The sequence below is a fragment of the Heptranchias perlo genome, chromosome 32, assembly GCF_035084215.1.
Source record: "Heptranchias perlo isolate sHepPer1 chromosome 32, sHepPer1.hap1, whole genome shotgun sequence".
Classification (NCBI taxonomy): Eukaryota; Metazoa; Chordata; class Chondrichthyes; order Hexanchiformes; family Hexanchidae; genus Heptranchias; species Heptranchias perlo.
Window position 1 is genome coordinate 10,526,196 of NC_090356.1, and position 23,916 is coordinate 10,550,111.

At 43.4% G+C, this 23,916-nt stretch overlaps 1 protein-coding gene across 1 annotated transcript; it reads left to right on the forward strand.

Moving 5' to 3' along the window:
- The first annotated feature begins 411 nt into the window (after positions 1 to 411).
- On the forward strand, positions 412 to 23,616 carry ca6 (carbonic anhydrase VI). The gene is made up of 9 exons (XM_067970047.1): positions 412 to 513; positions 747 to 929; positions 3,430 to 3,578; positions 8,569 to 8,664; positions 11,760 to 11,826; positions 13,320 to 13,477; positions 18,177 to 18,300; positions 18,396 to 18,491; positions 22,743 to 23,616. Exons 1-9 carry the CDS (start codon positions 417 to 419, stop codon positions 23,357 to 23,359), a joined length of 1,587 nt encoding a protein of 528 aa, XP_067826148.1. The 5' UTR covers positions 412 to 416; the 3' UTR covers positions 23,360 to 23,616.
- The last annotated feature ends 300 nt before the right edge of the window (positions 23,617 to 23,916 follow it).

Genomic DNA, 23,916 nt, shown 5'->3' on the forward strand with positions numbered 1-23,916 from the left:
TGCAAAGTGAGAAATTGAAACAGACTCTCGATGGTCTTTTTGCAATTCAGAAACTTCCTGAGCAGCCGACTCGAAATCCAGATTAATGGGAGTAAAAACAGGCAATCTTATCTGTAATTGTTTTATTCCTAACATTTTTCCTTTTCTTTCCTGATGCGGTGGTGACTATGCTTTGAAGCACAGCTAAAAAAAGAAACATTCATGATTGCTTCATGCCCATTTCTTGCAAGCAGACAAATCCAAAATTTGTAATTTGAACAAATGATTTACCACACCCAGACAGCACATACTGGTACTTTAATTGGAGCATCAGTATTGTATTCAGCTGTTTCTAGGACTGGTAACCTCCCTACTGCCACAGTCTGTGTGTAGGATTTCAATAGACTGGCATGCGATATCATTTCTGCTCCATTAGCATGGGGCATTTGGATTTGAAAAAGTTTGCTTTGGGAGTTTTTATTCTGCTTTGTGCGCAGTCAGGCATTGCTAACAAAGAACACTGGACCTATCAAGGTAAAAGAAAAGTTAATCTTATTTGTGATTTAATTGCACACAAAATTTAGCTCAACAAAACTTTTCCTTCTATTTTTCAAATAGAATGCATGCATTATATGGAATATTAATTTAATACTTAAATATAAGCCTGCAAGATGCTTATGTGAGTGAAAAATGTGGAGTGCAAATTAAGAATTTGATAGTGAGTGGTTTTGCTGATTTCTGTGTCATTTCCTCTTACTGTTTATTAGAAGGGGACTTGAATGAAGTTCACTGGAGTTTGAAATATCCAGCCTGCTCTGGCAAGCACCAATCTCCCATTGATATTCAGAGGAAAAAAGTGAAGTACAATTCTACCCTACCCCACTTAGAGTTAAGTGGATACGACGGACCACACAAGGGAACGTTCCTAATGATTAATAATGGACATTCAGGTCTAGTACTGTTTTGTTCTATGTTTTAACAATAAAATGACACTTTGGTTAAATTTCTTAGTATAATAGTATCTGTATAATTGAGTCCCTGATATAACTTTTCCTCAATATTGTTCCTTTCTATTCTGAAGGCGCTGACTCTTGCTGATGTACAGTTCCACAGATGGGGCAGCCCTTTGGGACCTCACCCAAGTGGTTCATTCTTTACGTATGAACCTGGGCAATGAGCATTGGCAGGCTATTCAACCATGGAGAACATGACAGCTAAGCTCTGTTCTCATTCTACATGCACCCTTACATTTTCCAGAATTGGCTGGGAGTGGGGGGGGAGTTGGTGGGAAGGTCACTTGATAGGGATCAGGAGCACGAACCCAGGCTAATTCTTCACTTCCTAGTCCAGGGGCACTATAATGCCCAACAACTGCCAGGGGCACTATAATGCCCAACAACTGCCTTAACTGAGATTGCTTAAATTAGCACAATGCGTGGAAGCTTTTTTTAAAAATTGTAGACAGATAATGTTACCCTGTGATATAGACTTTGAGTCTGCACAGTGATGAAATTAGGTTTTTATTGATCCATTACCACTGCTATTTCTATCATTATTGTGTGAACAGTCCAGTGTGGTTGTTCCAAGTAAGAAAAGGATTCAGGACTAATACTTGGGAAGAATAGTACTATCTTAAATAATAGCAGTATTACAGTTAAGTAACTTTTTTTCAAACAAAGGGTTTGAAATCCAGACTCAGTGATAAAATCAGATGAGGGTAAGTTTTGCAAAGCTCTGTAGGCAGCAGAGGATCTCGCAAATTTACCCCATGGTGTCAATGATGATGGATTACTGGCTGATAGATAGAAAGGTTCAGGTAGGGCCGGGGAGAAGCACCATTTTCCCAATAATTCTGTTAATACATTTTTGGGAATCTATGGTAGTGTGAATATTTATTGAGGACATAGTCAGCTGTCTGGAAAGCAAGGCCACAGGTTACTGTCATTGATAGTGAAACATCATTTAAAGAAGACATATACGTGCATTTAGCTCCTGTAAATGCATCAATTATTGTTGTGCTGAGTCGACAAGGGAAAGTCTAACCACCTCCTCTTGACATTAAATGGCATTATCATCGCTGTGTCCCCATCATCAACCTCTGTGGGGGGGGGTCACCATTGACCAGAAAATCAACTGCACCAGCCACATAATGCCATGGCTACTAGAGCAGGGAAGAGGCTGGGTATTCTGCAGCAAGTGGCTCACTTCCTGACTCCACGAAGCCTACAAGACACAAATCAGGAGTGTGATGGAATACTTTCCACTTGCCTGGATTCATGCAGCTACAACAACACTCAAGAAACTCAACACTATCCAGGACAAAAACATTCTACTTGTCTGACACCTCATCCACAAGCCTAAATATCCACTCCCTCCACCACCAGCGTACCGTGCCTACCGTGTGTACTATCTACAGGATGCACTGCAGCAATTCGCAAGGCTACTTAGGCAGCACCTCCAAGTTCCCCTCCAAGTCACATATCATACAGACTTAGGCATATATCACTGGTCCTTCATCGTCACTCGGTCAAAATCCTGGAACTCCCTACCTAACAGCATTGTGGTAGCACCTTCACCTCATGCACTGCAAGAAAAAGGCCCACCACTAACTTCTCAAGGGTAACGAAAGATGGGCAATAAACGCTGGCCTTGCCAGAAATGCCCACATCCCAAGAATCAATTTTTAAAAACTGATACGAGGGAGTTTCAATCCGAGGTCCGTGTTGAGTTAGCTGATTGCAGTTGAGGTTTTGATGGGAATGCTGCAATTAGCTTCGTGCCCCTATGCTTGGGAGGGGGAAAAAAATCAACTAGGGTTTGTGCTCCTGATGGATCTCCAGTAACCCCAACTGGGAAATGCATATGTGGACATTCGGTGAGGACAGGATCAGCTTTGATTGTGATGACTCTCTCTGGGACGCCCCCTTGCGCTACCTACCCCACTCTGCTCCACGATTGGTGGCAGAACCTTTGGCCCTCTTGCTCCTACTTTGTGGAACTCCCTTCCTGAACCCCTGCCCCTTGAACTTCTCTCTCCTCCTGCCTTTCCAACCTGCTCTTGATCTTCTTCCCTAACTCTTCCACTGCTGCTTGGCACCTGTATCTCCTCTGCGTAGCACCTTGGGACATTTTCTACTTTAAAGGCACCATATAAATGCAAGTTGTTGTTGCTGAATCCACATTGTTTGCAAAAGTACTTCTGACAGTGACACAGTCATAATGAGGCATATAAGATTCACTCAGCAAATTCATGCAGATAAGGATTGGCTGTCAGTGACTGAATTCAGAACATTTTATAGTGATGTGTGTTTGCTATAGATAGCTAAAAATATTATATGGGATTATGTATAGATGGTTCTGAATTTTGAAATTGTATATTGCTTTGTGATGCATACATGTAAGTGAGATGCACATTTTTAACCATTAACCTTGTGCATTTTGCTTTCACAGTTGCGATAAACTTGCCACCCTTCATGTTTATCAGCAAAGGCCTGTTGAATTCTTACACAGCAGTTCAGATGCATTTTCACTGGGGTGGCCTTGACCTGGAGAGCAGTGGCTCAGAACATACAATCGATGGGATACGATATGTGGCAGAGGTATAGTAAATGCCTCTGATTTACATCTGGAATATGCAGCGAATGGGAATCGATGGGATCAAATGACAATTGGAACAGCCACCTTGCAATTTTGCAAGTACTCTTCCAGTTAGCCAATCACTCAGTGGCATTGACAGTATAATCTGATTATTATATAATTTTAAAACACAAAGCAGCTCATATTTAAACGGTGATGAATAATGCATTTTTTGATTGATTTTAAATTTATCAAATGCAACCTGTATTGTCTGTCCCAACAAAAGAGGTGAAAATCCTCCTGTCTATAATTTTAGCAAAAATTACGAAGTGGTCCAGGTGGTTCAGTGAGATACCATGTTGTCCTTTCATCACTGGCACTATAATTTGAGATGAAATTCTTTCTCTCTCATTGAGAAAGAATAAGTGAGAGTTTGACCAGTTCCTACCTTGTTCTTTGTGGGTGTGTGTTTAGAGCCTAGAACTATCCACAAATTGGCACTTGGTTAGTGACCTCACTCAGAGAAGCCACAAGGTGGCCATTGTGAGACCTGGAGAAATGTCACATTGGTCCCATAGTGGGAACTCTTCTGAAGTTGGGTTTATGGACTTTGAGGGTGAAGTTCCTCCTGCTGACAATTTTAGCAAAATTGTTGGCATGATAGTGTCCACACCTTTGGTCTTTCCGTAGGAGTCACTGGATTGTGATCAAGAGTGGGAACCCTGGCTGAAGTTTCCTCTCCCTAGCCCAGGGGGCACAGAGGCCAATTGTTGCACCCCAACTGCCATCCTGACTCAGATGAGATTACTCACCACACACCTGGGACCTCTTGGTCTACATGACTCAGTGCTACACTTTGCCCACTAGGCTATCAGGGGAGCATAATGCGAGCACTGTAACTTCAATATAAGGGAAGTGCCTTTGAAATAAATGACTCATGTACTTTGATTAAAGTCCTCAGCCTTGACATTTGATTAGCAGATTATTGCATCATGTGGTCCTATCAAATTGAAGTTACTCCTTGCTTTTATACATACGTTACCAATCATTGTGCTCAGTTTTGTTTTATATTGTCATATAAGGTTATGATCTTAATTGTCACCAATTTGTTTTCATTTAAACACCATTCATTATTAATCAACAACAGACTTTGAGGAAGCTTAACATTTATTTTATTATCTTTAATTTTAGAATGTAGTAAGTTCTAGTCAATCTCATATGGTTTTGTGTACAGGTAGTCAACAAGGGTGTGAAAGGGGTTAGAGGGCAGGGGATAATTGTCCAGGGTGCACAGTTGTAATTAATTTTAAAATCATACATTCTGCCCTTATTTTTATATAATATTTTGATTTGATGATATTATTTACAGTTAAATATCAAAATTGATCACAATTTGGGAAGTAGAAGTATAGTTGGTTGGAACAGAGGAGTTTGTCTGCAGTTATAGGCTGAGCAGCTGGGAGACACAGAACTGAGGCACTGCAGCATTGCCATTGGCAGGAGTGTATAATTACAGAGTGACAAGTTTACAAAGGCAGTTTCCATTATAAATGTGGACATAGGAATTTATAATGGGACAAGTTGACACAAAATTGTGACAAAAACATTACAACAGGAAGTAAGGTTTTGTAGTCAAGAAGTGCGTGCAGACATAAGATTATTACGATACCATATCTGCTGCCCATATCCTAACTCGCACTAAATCCCTTTCACCTGTGCTCGCTGACCTACATTGGCTCCCGGTCCAGCAACGCCTCAATTTTAAAATTCTCATCCTCATGTTCAAATCCCTCCATGGCCTCAGCCTTCCCCATCTCTGTAACTTCCTCCAGCCCTACAACCCTCCGAGAACTCTGGGTTCCTCCAATTCTGGCCTCTTGTGCATCCCCCACTTCTTTCGTCCCACCATTGGCGGCTGTGCCTTCAGCCGTCTAGGCCCCTAAGCTCTTAAATTCCCCCACTAAACCGCGACGCCTCTCTACCTCTCTTCCCTCCTTTAAAGACACTCCATTAAAACCTACCTCTGACCAAGCTTTTGATCACCCGTCGTAATGTCTCCTTCTTTGGTTTGGTGTAAATTTTTGTCTGATAACGCTCCTATGAAATGCCTTGGGATGTTTTACTATGTTAAAGGCACTATATAAATACAAGTTGTTGTTGTAATATACTGCAGCTGTGATAATGTGTCATTAATGTTTTTCCTTCAGTGTTTTCCCTTTGCCCTTCCTCTTCTGAAGCAGTACTGGGGTAAGGTCCCATAGGCTCTAGCAGCCCACCAGTACCTTGCACCAATGACCTTTCCTCATTTTTTAAATGTGTTTTTTTTATATCGGCACAGAAGAAGGCCATTCGGCCCATTGCACCTGTGCTGGGTCTTTGAAAGAGTTATCCAATAAGTCCCATCCCCTGCTCTTTCCCCAGAGCCCTGCAAAATTTTCCCCTTCAAGTATTTATTGGATTCCCTTTTGAAAGTTACTATAGAATCTGCCTCCACCACCCTTTCAGGCAGTGCATTCCAGGTTATAACTCATTGCATTAAAAAAAATTCTCCTCATGTCACCTCTGGTTCTTTTGCCAATTACCTTAAATCTGTGTACTCTGGTTACCAACCCTTCTGCCACTGGAAACAGTTTCTCCTTATTTACTCTGTCAAAACCATTCATGATTTTGAACACCTCTATCAAATCTCCCCTTAACCTTCTCTGCTCTAGTCTCTCCACATAACTGAGTCTTTCATTTTACTTTCTTCTAGTAAATCTCCTCTGCACCCTCTCTTAGGCCTTGACATCCTTCCTAAAGTGTGGTGCCCAGAATTGGCCACAATTTGTGAGCCTAGACAGTGAATGTGGATGCAATGTCTGCCTTCACCCAATAGCCACACAAACACACTATCCAGGTCACTGGACAGCAATCAGGAGGATAAAGGAACCTGATTAATACTTCACCTCTTTAGCCTGGGAATACTAGGGCCAATTGGAGCACCCACTGGCACCCCAGCTGAGCTCAGCTAACTCAGTCCAGAGCAGGGACTGAACCTGGGAATCTTGCTGATCTAAATGGCTCAGTATCAGATGAGCTTACTGACTTACCCACTGAGCCATTGGGAGAGGTCCTGGATATTGTTTTACATAGAATGTACAGCACAGAAACAGGCCATTTGGCCCAACACGTCCATGTCAGTGTTTATGCTCCACATGAGCCTCCTCCCACTCTTCTTCATCTAACCCCATCAACATATCCTTCTATTCCTTTCTCTGTCACGTGTTTATCGAGCTTCCACTTAAATGCATCTATGCTATTCACCTCAACTACTCCTTGTGGTAATGAGTTCTAATTTCTAACCACTCTCTGGGTAAAAAAGTTTCTCCTGAATTCCCTATTGAACTTATTAGTGACTATCTTATATTTGTGGCCCCTTGTTCTGGTCTCCTCCAGAAGTGGAACATCTTCTCTTTTAGCATCACTGAAAGTGATTATTGGAGAATGAAATAACATCACCAGTCTCATCAATGTAATAGAATAGACATAATCTTGGACTTAGTAGCAGTGCCTTGCCAATAAATGATTACCTTGCTCTAATTTATAATCTTGGCCTGTGGCATCATTATTTAATGAGGAGTCATTTGTTGCCTCAGTCCCCTGATCAGTGGAATTTTCCATTTAATTTACACACTATTTCAGATTGGTGATCTGTGAACTCAATTGGGTAGTTGCTGCAGCTGATGTCATGTTCTCTCCTCAGACACAAAATTCCACTGTCCAAAATTTCAGCCATTACTGTGTCAACATCTTTTTTATTCACTCCAATTCTCTCCACTTATTTCCTGAAGACAGTGAGTTATGCCAAAGTACAGTTCCACAGATGGTGCCCGCACCCCCCGCCAACCCTCACCACCCCCCGCCAACCCTCCACCGCTCACCACCCACCACCAACCCTCCACCGCTCACCACCCACCGCCAACCCTCCACCGCTCACCACCCCGCACCAACCCTCCACCGCTCACCACCCCCCACCAACCCTCCACCGCTCACCACCCCGCACGAACCCTCCACCGCTCACCACCCACCGCCAACCCTCCACCGCTCACCACCCACCGCCAACCCTCCACCGCTCACCACCCACCGCCAACCCTCCACCGCTCACCACCCCCCGCCAACCCTCCACCGCTCACCACCCACCGCCAACCCTCCACCGCTCACCACCCACCGCCAACCCTCCACCGCTCACCACCCACCGCCAACCCTCCACCGCTCACCACCCCCCGCCAACCCTCCACCGCTCACCACCCACCGCCAACCCTCCACCGCTCACCACCCCCCGCCAACCCTCCACCGCTCACCACCCCGCACCAACCCTCCACCGCTCACCACCCACCGCCAACCCTCCACCGCTCACCACCCACCGCCAACCCTCCACCGCTCACCACCCCCCACCAACCCTCCACCGCTCACCACCCACCGCCAACCCTCCACCGCTCACCACCCCGCACCAACCCTCCACCGCTCACCACCCCCCGCCAACCCTCCACCGCTCACCACCCCGCACCAACCCTCCACCGCTCACCACCCCCCGCCAACCCTCCACCGCTCACCACCCACCGCCAACCCTCCACCGCTCACCACCCACCACCAACCCTCCACCGCTCACCACCCACCACCAACCCTCCACCGCTCACCACCCACCACCACCATGCCCCCCCCCCCCCCCCCAGATCTCGTCCCATTGACTATTCTTCATGTGTGAGTGTGGGGAGTTTCCTTAACCGTAGCACAGCTGAGCCCAAACCTGTCCTCTTCCAGCGTTCACATTACTTTCCAGCCCAGGGTCACCAAAGCACCAAAGCCAATTGCAGTGCCTCCACTGTCCCACATCACTTAAGTCACCATAAGCCTGGATTGAAGTTCCAGGTCTATATAGCTCAGTACCGGACATAATGTAGTGCATTTACACAATAAGCCACAAGGGAGTTTGTACAATGCACTGAAACACTTATTTCACATTTTGTTTTTCAGCTGCACATTGTTCATTATAATTCTGACAAGTATAGCAGTTTTTCTGAAGCTTCTGATAAAACAGATGGACTGGCTGTGCTTGCATTTTTCTATGAGGTATGGCTCAAGGCTCCTATGAAGTACTTTGCAGTAAAACAAAACCTACACTGGTAAGATAATGAAAGGTAGGCTATGATGTTATAGGACTGGCAGTACAACATTAGCCTCCTAACCAGATGGTCACAAGTGTAAGTCTCCAGGATATCTCGACAGAAGGAATGCCATCATGTGATGAGATGCTCCAATTTGGTAAATGGGAATGAACAGGAGTGAATGGCGACAATCATCTTTTATTGCTGCAAGCCAATCACTCAATGGCAATGACCAGGGGAAACCCATGGTCCAGGTTGTTCTCCGCTGGCTAAAAGGAAGGAAGGTTTGCAGGAAGATATAATCTGATTATAACACTTGGAATTATATAGCACCTTATCATGTTGAAATGTCTTGAAGTACTTCACACAATGAATTACATTAAAGGGCAGAGGCCGTTGCTATGTGGGCAAACACAACAACTATTCTGCACCAGCGACATCTCTAAAACAGCTGTGATGAATGGCTAGTCAAGCTGTATTTGGGTGGTATTGGTTGAGGGAGGCATGTGGGATCACTCCCTGATGGTGCAGTTCATTTGTCAAAGGGTGGAAGGGTGCAGGTTCCTCCAAATTCCCTTTACAGTGAGTCACTTCTCTCAATGGACATGCTAAGCAGAGGAAAGACATGCTCCATGTGGAAGGAGGAGAACTGAGTCAAACCAAGTTGAGCAGCATATTCAAGAACAGAACCAGAGGCAAATCACATGGCTGCTCATAAAAGGGAAATAGCCTGAAAAAATCATCAAAATATAAGTGCCAGAAAGTTATATGCATTCAATTGTAAGAGTCATAAACTTAATATCACAGAGACATGTTCTTCAAGTGGCAAAGAGCTGCAATTAATTACACAAGGGGGTTGGTGTCACATATAACACATCTTCTACATTGCAAACTTAGCCTAAAACGCATCATGGTGTAGGATGCAGAAATAACATATGCATCACTGCTAATCACAATTAGGTGTGGGATGATCAGGTCTGCACAAAATATAACGTGTCAGTTCCAATTCCAAATCAAACTCATTCTACTGACACAGAGCAATTGGACTTAGGCACGTACCAATATCTCACTAGTAATAAAAACAGAATATTCTGGCAGTACATACCAGAACCGTCAGCCTCTGAACAGGGAAAGACAGGTTAATGTTTCAGGTGGTATCCTTGGTCAGAACTGGAGTGAGTTTCCATTATCAGTACCAGTGCTATGTGGGGGGTCCCATAGTGGGAAATGAAAATCGAGGGTGGGCCAGCAATGGCAGATGGAGAGCGGGTTACTTGCTCCCTATTTAGGGAACGGCCCATGAAGAGGGAGAACCAAAGAAGTGAGGGGGGCGGGGGGGGGGGGGGCGGTGAAGGAGGAGGATAAATGCATTACAAAGTGTGTGAAGAAACATTCAGACACACAGCCAAACTGGAATGAGTTTGGTTTGGAATATGAGCTCACCTGTTAATCACAAACTGAATTTCACAATGATGCATGCCTTCATTCTGCATTTCGCATTGTTAAGTGTGGGAGGCTGTATACGTACAATAAAGAGGGTACATTGAATTGGTCAGTGACTCCTACGTTGTATTTCGATCAAGAGTCAATATGGGACTGGTGTGGATCATATTGAAGTAAATTTGGACAGAACTGGTCCCTACTGAGTTGTGTTTATATTCTGAATTAGTGAGATCAGCTCGTTAACTAAGTGCCCCCCTAATCTGATTCAGCTGTCAATTAGGATTCGGTTTTTAACTTATAACGGCATCTGAGAGAATAAAGCAGTACATGGTTGGCTTGGTGAGCTTTTTGTCATTGCAACATGGACAGATCTGTCACAGAGCAATAAAAGCTCATTGTTACCAAAAAAGATGGGAAAGGAAACTGTTATTGATCCACTGCCACAGCTCGAGTTATCAATGAGACATATGTTTTCACTATTTCTCATTTAAAGAGACTTGCAATCTGTCTGTATCAATTACACTGGAACGTCCGTTATCCAAAAGGGTACCTCTCCACATCCCCCCCCGCCGATGGATAATAGAAACTGGCAGATAATCAAGAGCGCCCAAATCTTCTTTCAATAGAAATTGTAAATGCCTCGATTTTAAAATTCTCACCCTTGTGTTCGAATCGCTCTACGGCCTCATCCCCCCCATCTCAGTAACCTCCTCCAGCCCTACAACTCTCCGAGATCTCTGTGTTCCTCCAATTCAGGTCACTTGTGCATCCTTGATTTCCATCATTGGCCGTGCCTTAAGCTGTCTAGGCCCTAAGCTCTGGAATTCCCTCCCTAAACCTCTCTGCCTCTCTACTTCACTCTCCTCCTTTAAGACACTCGTTAAAACCTACCTCTTCGACCAAGCTTTTGGTCACCTGTCCGATATCCCTTTATGTGGCTTGGTGTCCAAATTTGTCTGATAATGTTCCTGTGAAGTGCCTTGGGACGTTTTATTACGTTAAAGGTGCTATATAAATGCAAGTTGTTGTTCTTTTATTTCTAACACTTCACTTTTAGAAAAAAAATCTATTTCTCCAACTGGTAACTTGGCCCGAAACCTTGGCTCCTGGAATAATTCTAGCTGCTTTGATTTCGCTTAAAATTTAGTGGATAACCGAGAGTTCGGATAAAGGGAGGGCAGATAATCAAGATTCCAATGTCCATACATTCTGGAATCACATATCCTGGAATAAATCTCCAAGAAAAAGCAAACAGATCGCATAATTAATGAAGTAACAGTTCAAATGAATCTATAATCAAAGAGGTATGAATAAGATAAAAGTAATGATACAATATCGAGGATACTTCCAAAGACCCCCTTAAGACCCTTCTAACTCTTTTTCTCTTCTGTGCTTTTTCCCCCTCCCTGACCTTCTTCCTCTTCCTCCGCCCACCCACCTCCTCCCCGCTCAGTGTCCATTTGCTGTAAAACGCTTTGAGATGTCAGCACGTAATGAGTGCTGTAGAAATGCAAGTTTTTGTCATTGAAACGCAGCAATGAATTAATCTGCAGCTTATTGTGGAGACCTGATGTTGTGATTTTCTGACTGATTTTTTTTTTGATGGTTCTTTTGCAGGATGGACATTTTGAAAACACGTACTACAGTGACTTTATATCCAGCCTAAGCAAAATCAGACATGCAGGTATATGGTTTTCTCTTCTACTCTTTTTAACCTTTGTGGCAGTCAGTGCTCTGGCGTGTAAAGTTCTTTTTTAAGAAAGAACTCCCATTTATATCGCGGTCAGGACATCCCAAAGCATTTCACAACCAATGAAGTACTTTTGAAGTGTTTTAATGTAGGGAAACGCAGCAGCCAATTTGAATAGGACACACAGCAATGAGATAATTGATCAGATAATCTGTTTTTTAGAGACACTGGTTTAGGGATAAATGTTAGCCAGGCACTGGGTAAACTCCCCTACTCTTCTTCAAATAGTGTCATGGGAACTTTTACATCCACCTGAGAGGACAGATGGGGTCTCGGTTTAATATCTCATCTGAGAGACGGCCCCTCCAATAATGCAACTCTCCCTCAGTCCTGCACTGAAGTGTCAGCCTGGATTTTGTGCTCAAGTCTGTGGAGTGGGACTTGCACCCTCTGACTCAGAGGCGAGAGTGCTACCACTGAGCCAAGAATAACCCCCTAACATTCTTATTTAAAAACTTATTTTAGGATTCATTACAATTCAAAATTAAATAAAAAGGAATAACTTTATTAAAGTTTTAGACAACTTTATATAAGACAGCATCAGGGGGGTAACTTCTGCTTATAAACTCCATCTTGCTGAATTCTGTAGCTAATTGCTTGTCCACTTCAGTGGTTCCAAGCTTTTTGTTTTTTTGTGTGATGCGGAGCCCGCAGGGACAGGTTCAAAGTTTAAATCCATGCTCCCATTAATTTGCATATTTTTTAACATTATTCTAACATATTTTGGTGTTCTGATTTATGATTTATCCACCAATGAGGCAATGGTGTTCAGAAAGCCCTTTCCAAATCTCCAGGCCTACAACATTCAAATGGGGCAAACCAGCAAATCAGGGGTATAAGCCCAGAAAGGACTGGGTTGCCTGGGCTCAATGGGCCAAATTGCCAGGACTTTAGGGTTGCATGTGGCCCATTTTGGACATGCCTGGCCTAAATGATACATTGTCAGATACCGATTGTTAAGGGGACACATATCTCTGAATTACATATTAATATGAAATATAGCCATTTACTGAAGTAAGGGAACACATATTATATTTCATCACAGGGCCCTTGACTGTCAACTAGGTATCTCAATAAAAATGGAAAAAAGTACAAGTAACAATTTTTATTATGATTTAAATAGTCCCCCTTTTAGTATTGTCCATCTGCTAAAACTTGCTCTGAACCATCTCCTAGGATGAGCATGAAAGCAACCGAGGTGACCTAGCCTTCAATTCTAGGGATTCACATCTGGGGCTGTGAATCTGCACCTAAATGGTTTGGGGTGGAATGTTTTATTACCACTGGATGCAGCAGCTGCTCACCTGATAATGTAATTATTAACAAGGCATGAACTCTTGTAAAGTTATATTTCATTTTGTACAAAGTTTACATTCTGTATGTCTGTAAAATCCCGAGATGCTGTATCTTTCTCTTTTCCATTTCAGGACAATTTATTGAAATACAACCAATTGACATCAGCACCATGCTGCCCGATAATCTCTCTAACTTCTATAGGTACAGGGGATCTCTGACAACTCCACCTTGTTTTGAGACTATAACGTGGACAATCTTTGACACACCAATCATGCTCTCGTCCAATCAGGTAAATTTTCCCCTTCTTTTGTAGACCCTGCTCAGACACACAGCTATGTAGAATTCTGCAACTGATAGGGCAGGCAGGGGATGTACTCTGTCAATGTAGTTCTCGTACTCAATAAGGTAAAAAATCATTCATACATAAAGATTCCTTTTAGATTGGTCAATAGTCATCGAGTGGTTTAAGCAGTTCAGAACTCAACTGAGGCAAAAATTTATTGATATCCTGGAAAACAGTTTTTTTTAACAACTTGGATCTCCTTCCCAAGACAATCCTAGCAGCTGTTTACTGTTGTAAACTACATGAATTGGATAAACACTTGAAGGGAAAACATTTACAGGGCTTTAGGGAAAGGGCAGGGGAGTGGGACTAATTGGATAGCTCTTTCAAAGAGCCGGCACAGGCACGATGGGCCGAATGGCCTCCTCCTGTGCTGTACCTTCTATGATACCATATATGCGAAAATAAAAGCATCATTGATCTTTAATGGGCTCAAAGCTGACAGACGAACGAACAGTTCACCACTGACCATGTGGTAATCAACCCAAAATAGCCGCACACAATGAATCCTCACAATATGTAGCTTTTTTTTAGAAAAGCAGATTTTAGTTGAAGACAGGTACTTGTTGCTCTCCCAATGTATCATTGTTCTACGTAGTGTGGTACTGAGCTATGCAAATCAGGAGGGTTCCAGGTTTGACCTGAGTCGCTGATCTCAGCTGAGGGCAGCAGTAGGGGCACCAGAGAGTGCAACGAAAAATCAGCTGGGTTCCCACTCCTGATCGCCATTCAGTGAGCCTTGCTGGAAGTATAGGTGTTTGGAGATCAGGTAAGGACAGGATTGAGCTCGACTGTGATATGCTCCATATACAAACAGCCTGCTGATGTTTATTATCCAGGCACGTACATGAAGAATGGGTGAGCTACTGTGCATTGTTGCTATCTAATACAAGTCAGCACCTTTAGTACAGGAGGTGAAAACATTGTGGGGGAGTAAATGAGAAGGGGAGAGATTTGAACAGATACTTTCTTTCTTTTCCCCTTCTTTTGTAGACTCCGCTCAGACACACAGCTGTGTAGAATTCTGCAACTGATAGGGCAGGCAGGGGATGTACTCTGTCAATGTAGTTCTCCAAATGGAGTGGATGAGTGACCTACCGACTCTCCCTATGGGGACACATCTCTGTCAGAAAGCCTGACAGAGGTTGGGAACTCACTGCGTTGGACTGTGGATGCAGACCCGTGATTGCCTGTTCTCTGGAGGGAAGATCTTGGCTGTCCAACATGTTGTGCCATCACGCTATGAATTATGTAACCTCCAAGAAACTAATAACGTGTTAATGTGCAAAACAAGTTCCACCTAAAATCAAAAAAAATGTCCCTCACTTCAATGGAAACTCTTCTTTTCTTCCAGTGAGGGCACAGGACTAAAAGTAAAATGGACAAAAATAGGAGGTTCCAGTAAAACTCTGCATGATTGTGTCCAGCGTGGGCCTTATGTTTTCACTTACCCTGCTCCACACCACTGACATCGAAAATATAAGTGTGTACCATTTATTGACTTCAGGATACAAACTTTGGTGCAAAAAAAACTTCTGCTTCCATTGATTGCATTGATGGGGTCAGATGCAGTAATTTCTTACTCTTGATTTCTATTCGGTGAGGCCTGCTTGAATGTGTGGGGGTTTGGATCTCAGGTGCGGAGAGGATCAGGGATGGCTCTGATGCTCCCCATGTGGGAATGACTTGTCTCTGCTCATGTATGATCACTTGAGCGAGGTTATCAAGGCCGACTATTGCCTGTGCCCCAGCCAGAAAACTGCTTTCAACAGAGGTGGGGAGAAAATTGGCTCAAACATAATTTTGAGAAATTGAAACACAATTATCTTTGAGCAGAATGAGGATAACATAGAATGTCAATTTTGATTATGGCAAAACAGTTTTTAAATCACTACAAATATTTGCAGTACCACTATATCCCTGCTGGTGGTGCTGCTGAGCTATTAGTGTTCACTGTTGCAACGCCACCAAGAACAAATTAGTAGTACAGTCCCCACTGCATATGGTGGACATGCTCGTGCTAACGTCATTTGCCTGCTATACACGGTGGACAGTTAAACCAGAATAGAATGTAGCAATGAAATAATTCCCATAATTGTTAACAGTGCAAACAGCTGATTGAAGCTGCTTGAAGACCTGACTGTGCCTGAAATCAGCTGAGTTTTTAAATCGGTAAGTACTGCACCGCACAAAATAGCCACTGCGCTTGATATGTTTCAAGCGATGCCTTTGTAATTGACAAATGGTTAGCACTATGAATGAAGCAGTCTGTGCCCACATGCAGCAAGACCTGGACAACATCCAGGCTTGGGCTGATAAGTGGCAAGTAACATTCGCGCCAGACAAGTGCCAGGCAATGACCATCTCCAACAAGAGAGAGTCTAACCACCTCCCCTTGACCATTCAACAGTATTACCATCGCCGAATACCCCACCATCAACATCCTGGGGGTCACCATTGACCAGCAACTTAACTGGACCAGCCACATAAATACTGTGGCTACAAGAGCAGGTCAGAGGCTGGGTATTCTGCGGCGAGTGACTCACCTCCTGACTCCCCAAAGCCTTTCCACCATCTACAAGGCACAAGTCAGGAGTGTGATGAAATACTCTCCACTTGCCTGGATGAGTGCAGCTCCAACAACACTCAAGAAGCTCGACGCCATCCAAGACAAAGCAGCCCGCTTGATTGGCACCCCATCCACCACCTTAAACATTCACTCCCTTCACCACCGGCGTACAGTGGCTGCAGTGTGTACCATCCACAGGATGCACTGCAGCAACTCGCCAAGGCTTCTTCGACAGCACCTCCCAAACCCGCAACCTCTACCACCTAGAAGGACAAGGGCAGCAGGCACATGGGAACAACACCATCCTGACTTGGAAATGTATCGCCATTCCTTCATCGTTGCTGGGTCAAAATCCTGGCACTCCCTACCTAACAGCACTGTGGGAGAACCTTCACCACACGGACTGCAGCAGTTCAAGAAGGCGGCTCACCACCACCTTCTCAAGGGCAATTAGGGATGGGTAATAACTGCTGGTCCTTCCAGCGACGCCCACATCCCATGAATGAATAATAAAAAAAATTATTTGCCCGATATAGGCAGCTGCCCGTATTAAGCATGGACGGTGTAAGTGGTGGGGACTGTACTACATTGCCCTCCCACCCCTGAACAAGCTATTCTGCTGTCCTCCCAATTGCCCTAATACAGCTCTATTGGCAATAAAAGTCAATTTCAACAGTGCTGGTGCCAGTAACACTGCAAATGGGAGGCTAGTGATTTTAACTGGTTATGTGCTTGATCGAATCTGTTCCTAATTTTTTTTTCAGTAATCCTGTAAGCCAAATCTATATTTTGGGTTCTGCTGTATTTTATTTTATTCATTCTCGGGATACAGGCGTCGCTAGCAAGACCGGCATTTATTGCCCATTCTTAGTTGCCCTTGAGAAGGTGGTGGTGGGCCTTCTTAAACTGCTGCAGTCCATGTGGTGAAGGTGTTCCCACAGTGCCGTTAGGTTTGTGAGTTCCTGGATTTTAATCCATTGAAGGAAAGGCAATACATATGGGGAGTAATGTTTTGACTTTGCACTCTTTGCAGAGAACCTCGGTCGCTGGGAGCACATTTTGGAAATCCGAGAGTGCGCTGAGCATGATTTTCCGACCTTTACATTCAATAGCTGAAAAAGTACGTGCCACATAGAATCATAGAATCTCACACCACAGATGGAGGCCATTCAGCCCATCGTGCCTGTGCCTGCTCTCTGAAAGAGCTACCAATGAATCCCAGTTGTTATAAATTGGATAGCCCAGTGGTGAAGGATAGAATACTGGAGCCAGGTCTTCAGTTGCTTCCATGCCTTTATTCACAGATGTGGAGATGCCGGTGATGGACTGGGGTTGACAAATGTAAGGAATCTTACAACACCAGGTTATAGTCCAACTGTTTTATTTGAAAATCACAAGCTTTCGGAGGCTTTCTCCTTCACCTGACGAAGGAGAAAGCCTCCGAAAGCTTGTGATTTTCAAATAAAACAGTTGGACTATAACCTGGTGTTGTAAGATTCCTTACATTTATTCACAGAGGTCCCCCTAACACACACACCACACTCTAGATCAGCTCTCATATGAAAAGGATACAAGAGAGTCCCCAATTGATACCCACCACCTGAATACAATTGATATAAATCAGATGATACAATTAACACTCGTCCTCTGCTCTTTCCCCGTAGCCCTGCAAATTTTTCCTTTTTAAGTATTTATCCCATTCCCATTTGAAAGTTACGATTAAATCTGCTTCCACCACCCTTTCAGGAAACGCTTTCCAGGTCATAACAACTCGTTGAGTAAAAAAAATTATCCTCATCTCCCCCCTGTTTTTTTTTTGCCAACAATCTTAAATCTGTGTCCTTTGGTTACAGACCCTCCTGCCAAAGGGAACAGTTTCTCCGTATCTACTCTATCAAAATCCCTCGTGCTCAGATTTCCGGTATGTGCTTCCAATAGGTGAGGTTCCTCACTGGACGATGCAAAGTCAGAAAATGGCCCTTAATATCTCTATTTTACACCTAGCGTAGATAACCCTTTCAGTATAAGTAATACAGCCTGGAAAAATCATTTGTATTTCTTGATATCTTTCTGCAGATTCGGTTACTGGAAAATTCTGTGCTAGACTGGGAGAACAAAACTTTGAAGAACGATTATCGACGTGCACAGCCAGTCAATGACAGAGTTGTGGAAGCCTCTTTTCAACCAGTTCTGGAGAAAGGTACAAAGTTCAATTTTTAACTAAAAAAAAAATAATTTTACAACTGTACGTCTAGAATGGACTAAACGACCCCATTGTCATATCGAATTTTTTAGTAGGTTCTTGCCATCTTAAAGCAATTCATGCAAAGCTGGACAAAATTGAAAGAATTTTGAACAATTTTGAAGCAAATTTGGAATCAACACAGACAGGTAAGACAGAGCGTGTAATTTGATAATACTGTCAGGTTCGGTATAACATCCAGACAGATAGAAAATGCTGCAAGATATGTTTCAAGGTTGCCCTGCTTAAAATAAATGGCTACCCTTACTCCATTTCAAATGATGTCATCATAAATATAGTATATTCGATCTATTGGAGAGTTAGATCCTTTGCATCTCATCCATCTTTTCACCACAATGTCATTCAAGGTGGAATAAGGAGAATAAGAATAATGCGTTTCTTACATTACAACAGTGACTACACTTCAAAAGTACTTCATTGGTTGTAAAGCCCTTTGGGACATCCTGAGGTCATGAAAGGCACGACATAAACACAAGTTCTATTTTTATAACAAGCAAACTTGCATTTACGCAATACCATATCACATCCTCAGAAGATTCCTGAAGTACTTCACAACTAATAAGTCAGAAGGGTTGAGTTCAGGTCCCACTCCAGACACCCCCAGTGAGCGGAGAACGGAGCGTCAGCTCTGAATACTGGGTTGACGTCCAGTGGGGTACTCGCGTCCGATGGGTATGGGCTCCCCCTACCTTTGTAAAGGATAGATGGGGCTCGAGCCTTGGTTGCAGCCCAACTAGGAGAAGGTACTCCAAAGATAAAAGCCACGAGAGAGCCAATGGGAAACCAACTCAGCTACTCTTCCCTCGTAAGACCCACACTCATGCATGGGCCATGTGTAATGCTCAGGAGAGGGACCCTGGCTGGTTTACCCCTCACTAATCAGGGGTTGCTGGGGCAAATGATAACACCCTTACTGCTTCTCTGGTTATCAGCTAACTCAATACTGACCAGGGATTAAACCTGGGACCCGCCTCATCTGTAATGGCTCTCAGACGAAGTCTTTTACTTGGTTGCATCAAGGCGATTATCCTATCTTTTCCCCTTAAAAAAAGTTAAAATTTTTTACTTTTAATTCCTCAGGATTTCTATCTTTTTGGAGGCAGGAGTAAGTTTTAAAAAGGGTTTTCATTAGCTGAAAACAAACATTATAACCAGTTTTCTAGGTAATTGAAAGAAGTGGAGGAATAACTTTTTTTATATGTCAAAACAGGAAGCAGTTCTGCCAACAAGTAAACTTATCAGCATTGACAGCGCCCATCAATGTCTGCTGGATATCATCCAAATCTCTGCTGCCCGTATCCTAAGCTGCACCAAGTCCCATTCACCCATCACTGCCGTGCTCGCTGACCTACATTGGCTCCCGGACCAGCAATACCTCGATATTAAAATTCACATCCTCGTGTTCAAATCACACTGTGGCCTCGCTCCTCCCTATCGCTCACTCCAGCCCCACAACCCTCCGAGATCTCTGAGTTCCTCCAATTCTCTTATGCATCCTCGATTTCCTTCCCCCCACTATAGGTGGCCGTGCCTTCAGCTGTCTAGGCCCTGAGCTCTGGAATTCCCTCCATAAGCCTCTCCATCTCTCTCTCCTCCTTTAAGACGCTCCTTCAAACCTACCTCTTTGACCAAGCATTTGGTCACCTGTCCTAATATCTCCTTATGTGTCTCGTTGTCAAATTTTGTTTGATAATCACTCCTTGGGATGTTTTGTTACGTTAAAGACTCTATATGAATGCAAGTTGTTGTTGTTGAGTAAGCTCATCAATGGCACTGGATAGGATAGGGCCAAAATTTGAAGCTGGTGTTGTTACTGTGAAGAAATTCTTCATTTACTCCTGAAGATGGCAGCCAAGCATCAATCACCCTTCCTCTTCATGTTGCTTTAGCAGAACATGCTCACAAGGTCATTCATTTAACATTTAGTCTAACTGCAGATTACCTTTTGTCCCATTTTTCTACTCTCAGTCTCCCTGAGCCATACACTGCATCCCTGCTGAGAGGGCATTCACTCGATGATGGGCCTCTGCCAGTTCCATGATACAATTGGGGCAGGATTTTGACTCGGAGCCGGGAAGGGAGGCGGGGGGTCGAATCGCGGATGGGAAACCGGGAAATACGGGTTTCCCGGACGTCCTTATGATTTACAGCTGCTGCTTCCCACCGGTTTTGGGAAGGCAACTGACCGGACTGAAGTTTGCAGTTAAGGTCCAGGAGTGAAAATCGCCCGGGCCTCATGCTGCCGAGATCAGGACAGTTTGCCGCCCGCCCTGGCCTCCAACCGCCCGATTCCCACCCCGAGTTAATATCGGGGTTCACGTTTTAGAATCTTCATTGAGCACTGTAGACTGTGTGGGGAGAAATCTATCGGGCAGAAATTGGAGAAGAGAGTCAAGGAGCTGAATATAAGCTCAGGAAACCACCAGCTCAGCGCAACTTAAAAGTGAAGGATAATACTTTCAATATAAAGTGTTCCCCAATCATGTGATGGTAAAAATAACCTGCCTGGCTGGAGAGATTTTCAATTACTGCGGTTCAATGTCAATTATAATTCATGCTGTCTAACATCTGCTCCCTTCAGGACTAAGCTTCTCCTTCCTCAAAAGAGAAAAAGAAAGTCAGGCCAGAAACAAGCCAAGATAAAAAGATCTGCAGATGCTGGAAATTGGAAATAAAAGCAAAATATTCTAGAGTCACACCGCAGATCTGTTAGCATCTAAAAGATTAAGATGGGTTAATATTTGACAAAAACGTCTTTCCCTTTCAAATGTGGATTGACTTGCTGTGCCACTCTGTTTTGATTTCAGAGCTAACAGAAGCATAGGGTTTCAAGAATTGCAGTACCAATAATCTGTCACTAGATGTTAGTGTAACACATTTTAGAGTTTAAATTTAATGCAGAGAATTTAGTAGTTGTAATAAAGATTACCGCACAAACCCTTAAAAATCAAATTATAGTTGAGATATAAGTGAAGGACCGAGGCTCATAGTGCTGGTCACTGTCAAAATTGAAAAGAGTTGGATCGATGAAAAGGAATGAAGAAGTAATGATTAGCCAAGGTTGGTTTCTAAATGCCTGATGATTGAAAGGGTAAAGCAAAGACTGAGGAAAGTAAAGGGATTCTGGGAAAATAAGGGTTTGAGTAGGTGGTGGTAATTTTGACTTCGGGCGATATTGTAAAACAGGCGATAGTGACTCAGATGCCCGTTAGTCACCTCGCCTGATTTTAATTTCTATTGACTTCAATGGAACTAAAAATGGGGAGAGATGTGTATAACAGACGGCTGATTCAATATCGTCCAGCTTACACTAAGTCAAAATTATCCCCCGATGAGTCTTGATTTCAACAAGGGGGAGGATGAGGATGTAAGTCGGTGGGGTAAATTTTCATCTTCACTGCCTGGGTAGTACTCTGACAGGATGGATTGCATGTCCTTTGTAGCAGCCGCTTGATTTTCATTCCTTTGATATGAATGGAATGAAAATCAGGCTGGTTCTATAAAGGGTGTACAATCTGTCCCACCAGGTTACTGCCCAGGGGATGAAGGTGAAAATCTACCTCGTGTATTTGAAGTTTAGGGGGAGCAAAAGAGGAATAATTAGTGGAGCGCTAATCATTGTAGTATCAAAATAGGACTGAGAAGAAGAAAAGGTTAGAGGCGAGAGTTGAGAGAGAGATTGTACATCGTTTGATCAGCTTTTTCTTATATCCTGTCCAGGAGTGTGTCAGAGGTATTAGAAGAGCCTTTTTGATATGGGAACAGTGCTCAATTTTTGGATGGTCTTGGGCTTTCTAGAAAGGTGTGAATTGTCAAAAGAAAAGAAATGTTTGATATAAAAGAGGAAACTGAGCTTGGAAGGATCTTATGCAATGGAATTGTGGAATTTCCATTTGAAGATAGAGGAGATAGTGAGGCCAAAAGTGTTGGTAGATGAAGACAAAAGGTGCAACCCTCAAAGGTAAGTGAAGTAGCTGTTGGTCAGACTTGCTAGAGACATGAATAAAATTGTCCTTGAGGAATTGACTACTTGGATGGTGGAACTAAAAATGGCACAAAGACTGCTCATAATTCACCATTAATTGGTTATAAATGGCTAGGTTTATTCTAAGGGAGAAACCAGAAGTCAAATTGGTAAAGTTGGGAGTATTTTTCTGAGGTTGTGGGTACTGTTTGGGGCAAAGTTTAGAGGATTCTACACTATGTTTAATTGATTTGGTGTTGGCACAGAGTGTAAGAAGTTGAAAGTGTTCCATTCCCTAGTATTGGTATTCCTCATCAAGAGAAGCAAAAATTAACACAACAGCAGTTGGGGGATACTTTAGAAGCTGAAGGGAATAAAAATGGCCACTGACAATGTTTTTCAATTGATTTCAAAGGCAGCGCATTGTCTTCCAACCCGACTTTCCATTTCTCCGAGGAAAGCCTTTCAAGTTATGTTGAGATCCAACTTCTTCGCAGCATGAACCTCAGTTCCTTTACCATTTGCATGTGGATCAGAACAAAAGATTTCCAGCCAAGAATTCTTATGTCATATGCAACAAAGGATAGTGACAACGAGCTAGTTATCTCTGTGGGTCTTGATTGGGGGCTATGGATTGGAGGCCACTTTGTGAACATTCCTTTGCACTTCAGGCCAAATGAGTGGGTACACTACTGTGTGACTTGGAAATCTCAATCAGGAGCTGTCGAAATGTGGAATAACGGACTGTCGGGAATGGTAAAGCAGATTAAGAAAGGGTATGTTATTAAAACAGGTGGAACCCTATTGCTGGGTAAAGATCAAGATGGTATTGAGGGCATGTTCTCTGACGCTTTTGTTGGTGACATAACCACTGTTAACATGTGGGATTATGTTCTCAGCCCCTCGGAAATCCGAAATTTAATGGAATGCAGATACAGATGGAAAAGGGGCAATGTTGTTGGCTGGGGGAAGAGTTCTGTGGCACTGTTTGGTGGGGTGAAAATTGAAGAGGACAACAGTTGTTTCGGGTAATTTATTTCAGGTGGAGGGGAGATCCGTGGCATTGCAGTGCACTAACTGGGGGAGGGGAGGGAAATGTTAACCAATACATCTTCAATACTAGAGCATTGGGAAAGTAGATGAAGCTTTATTTTTACAGACAGCTTTTGAGAATCACTAGTGAACACATATGACAAGTCACAAAAAACTAAGAGTTGGATTCGTAATGACCTCCATCAGAAGAAAGTGGAGTTTTCTGGGCCTGGAATTTATTGGAGTCTTGTTGGAGATCCTACATGTGTTGTAGAATGATTAATGAAGTCATTAAATGAAAAAAGAAAGAATATTCTTCTGATCGGCAGTACTTTTTTTGTTATCTAAGTGTGTAAGATATGCAGAAACTCATGACCCTGTTTAAGAACTTCCAAATCAAACTATTGAGAAATCCAAGCAGGTGGAGTCTCTTTTTGGCCAGTATGGAGTGCACACCCTCTCTCCCTGTAGGGTAACACCTATCTAAGGCCAGCGAACCAGGGCACAGGTTGGCAAGAACCAAGGCTTAGGACCCCAAGAGTGCATAGGGGTGCAGC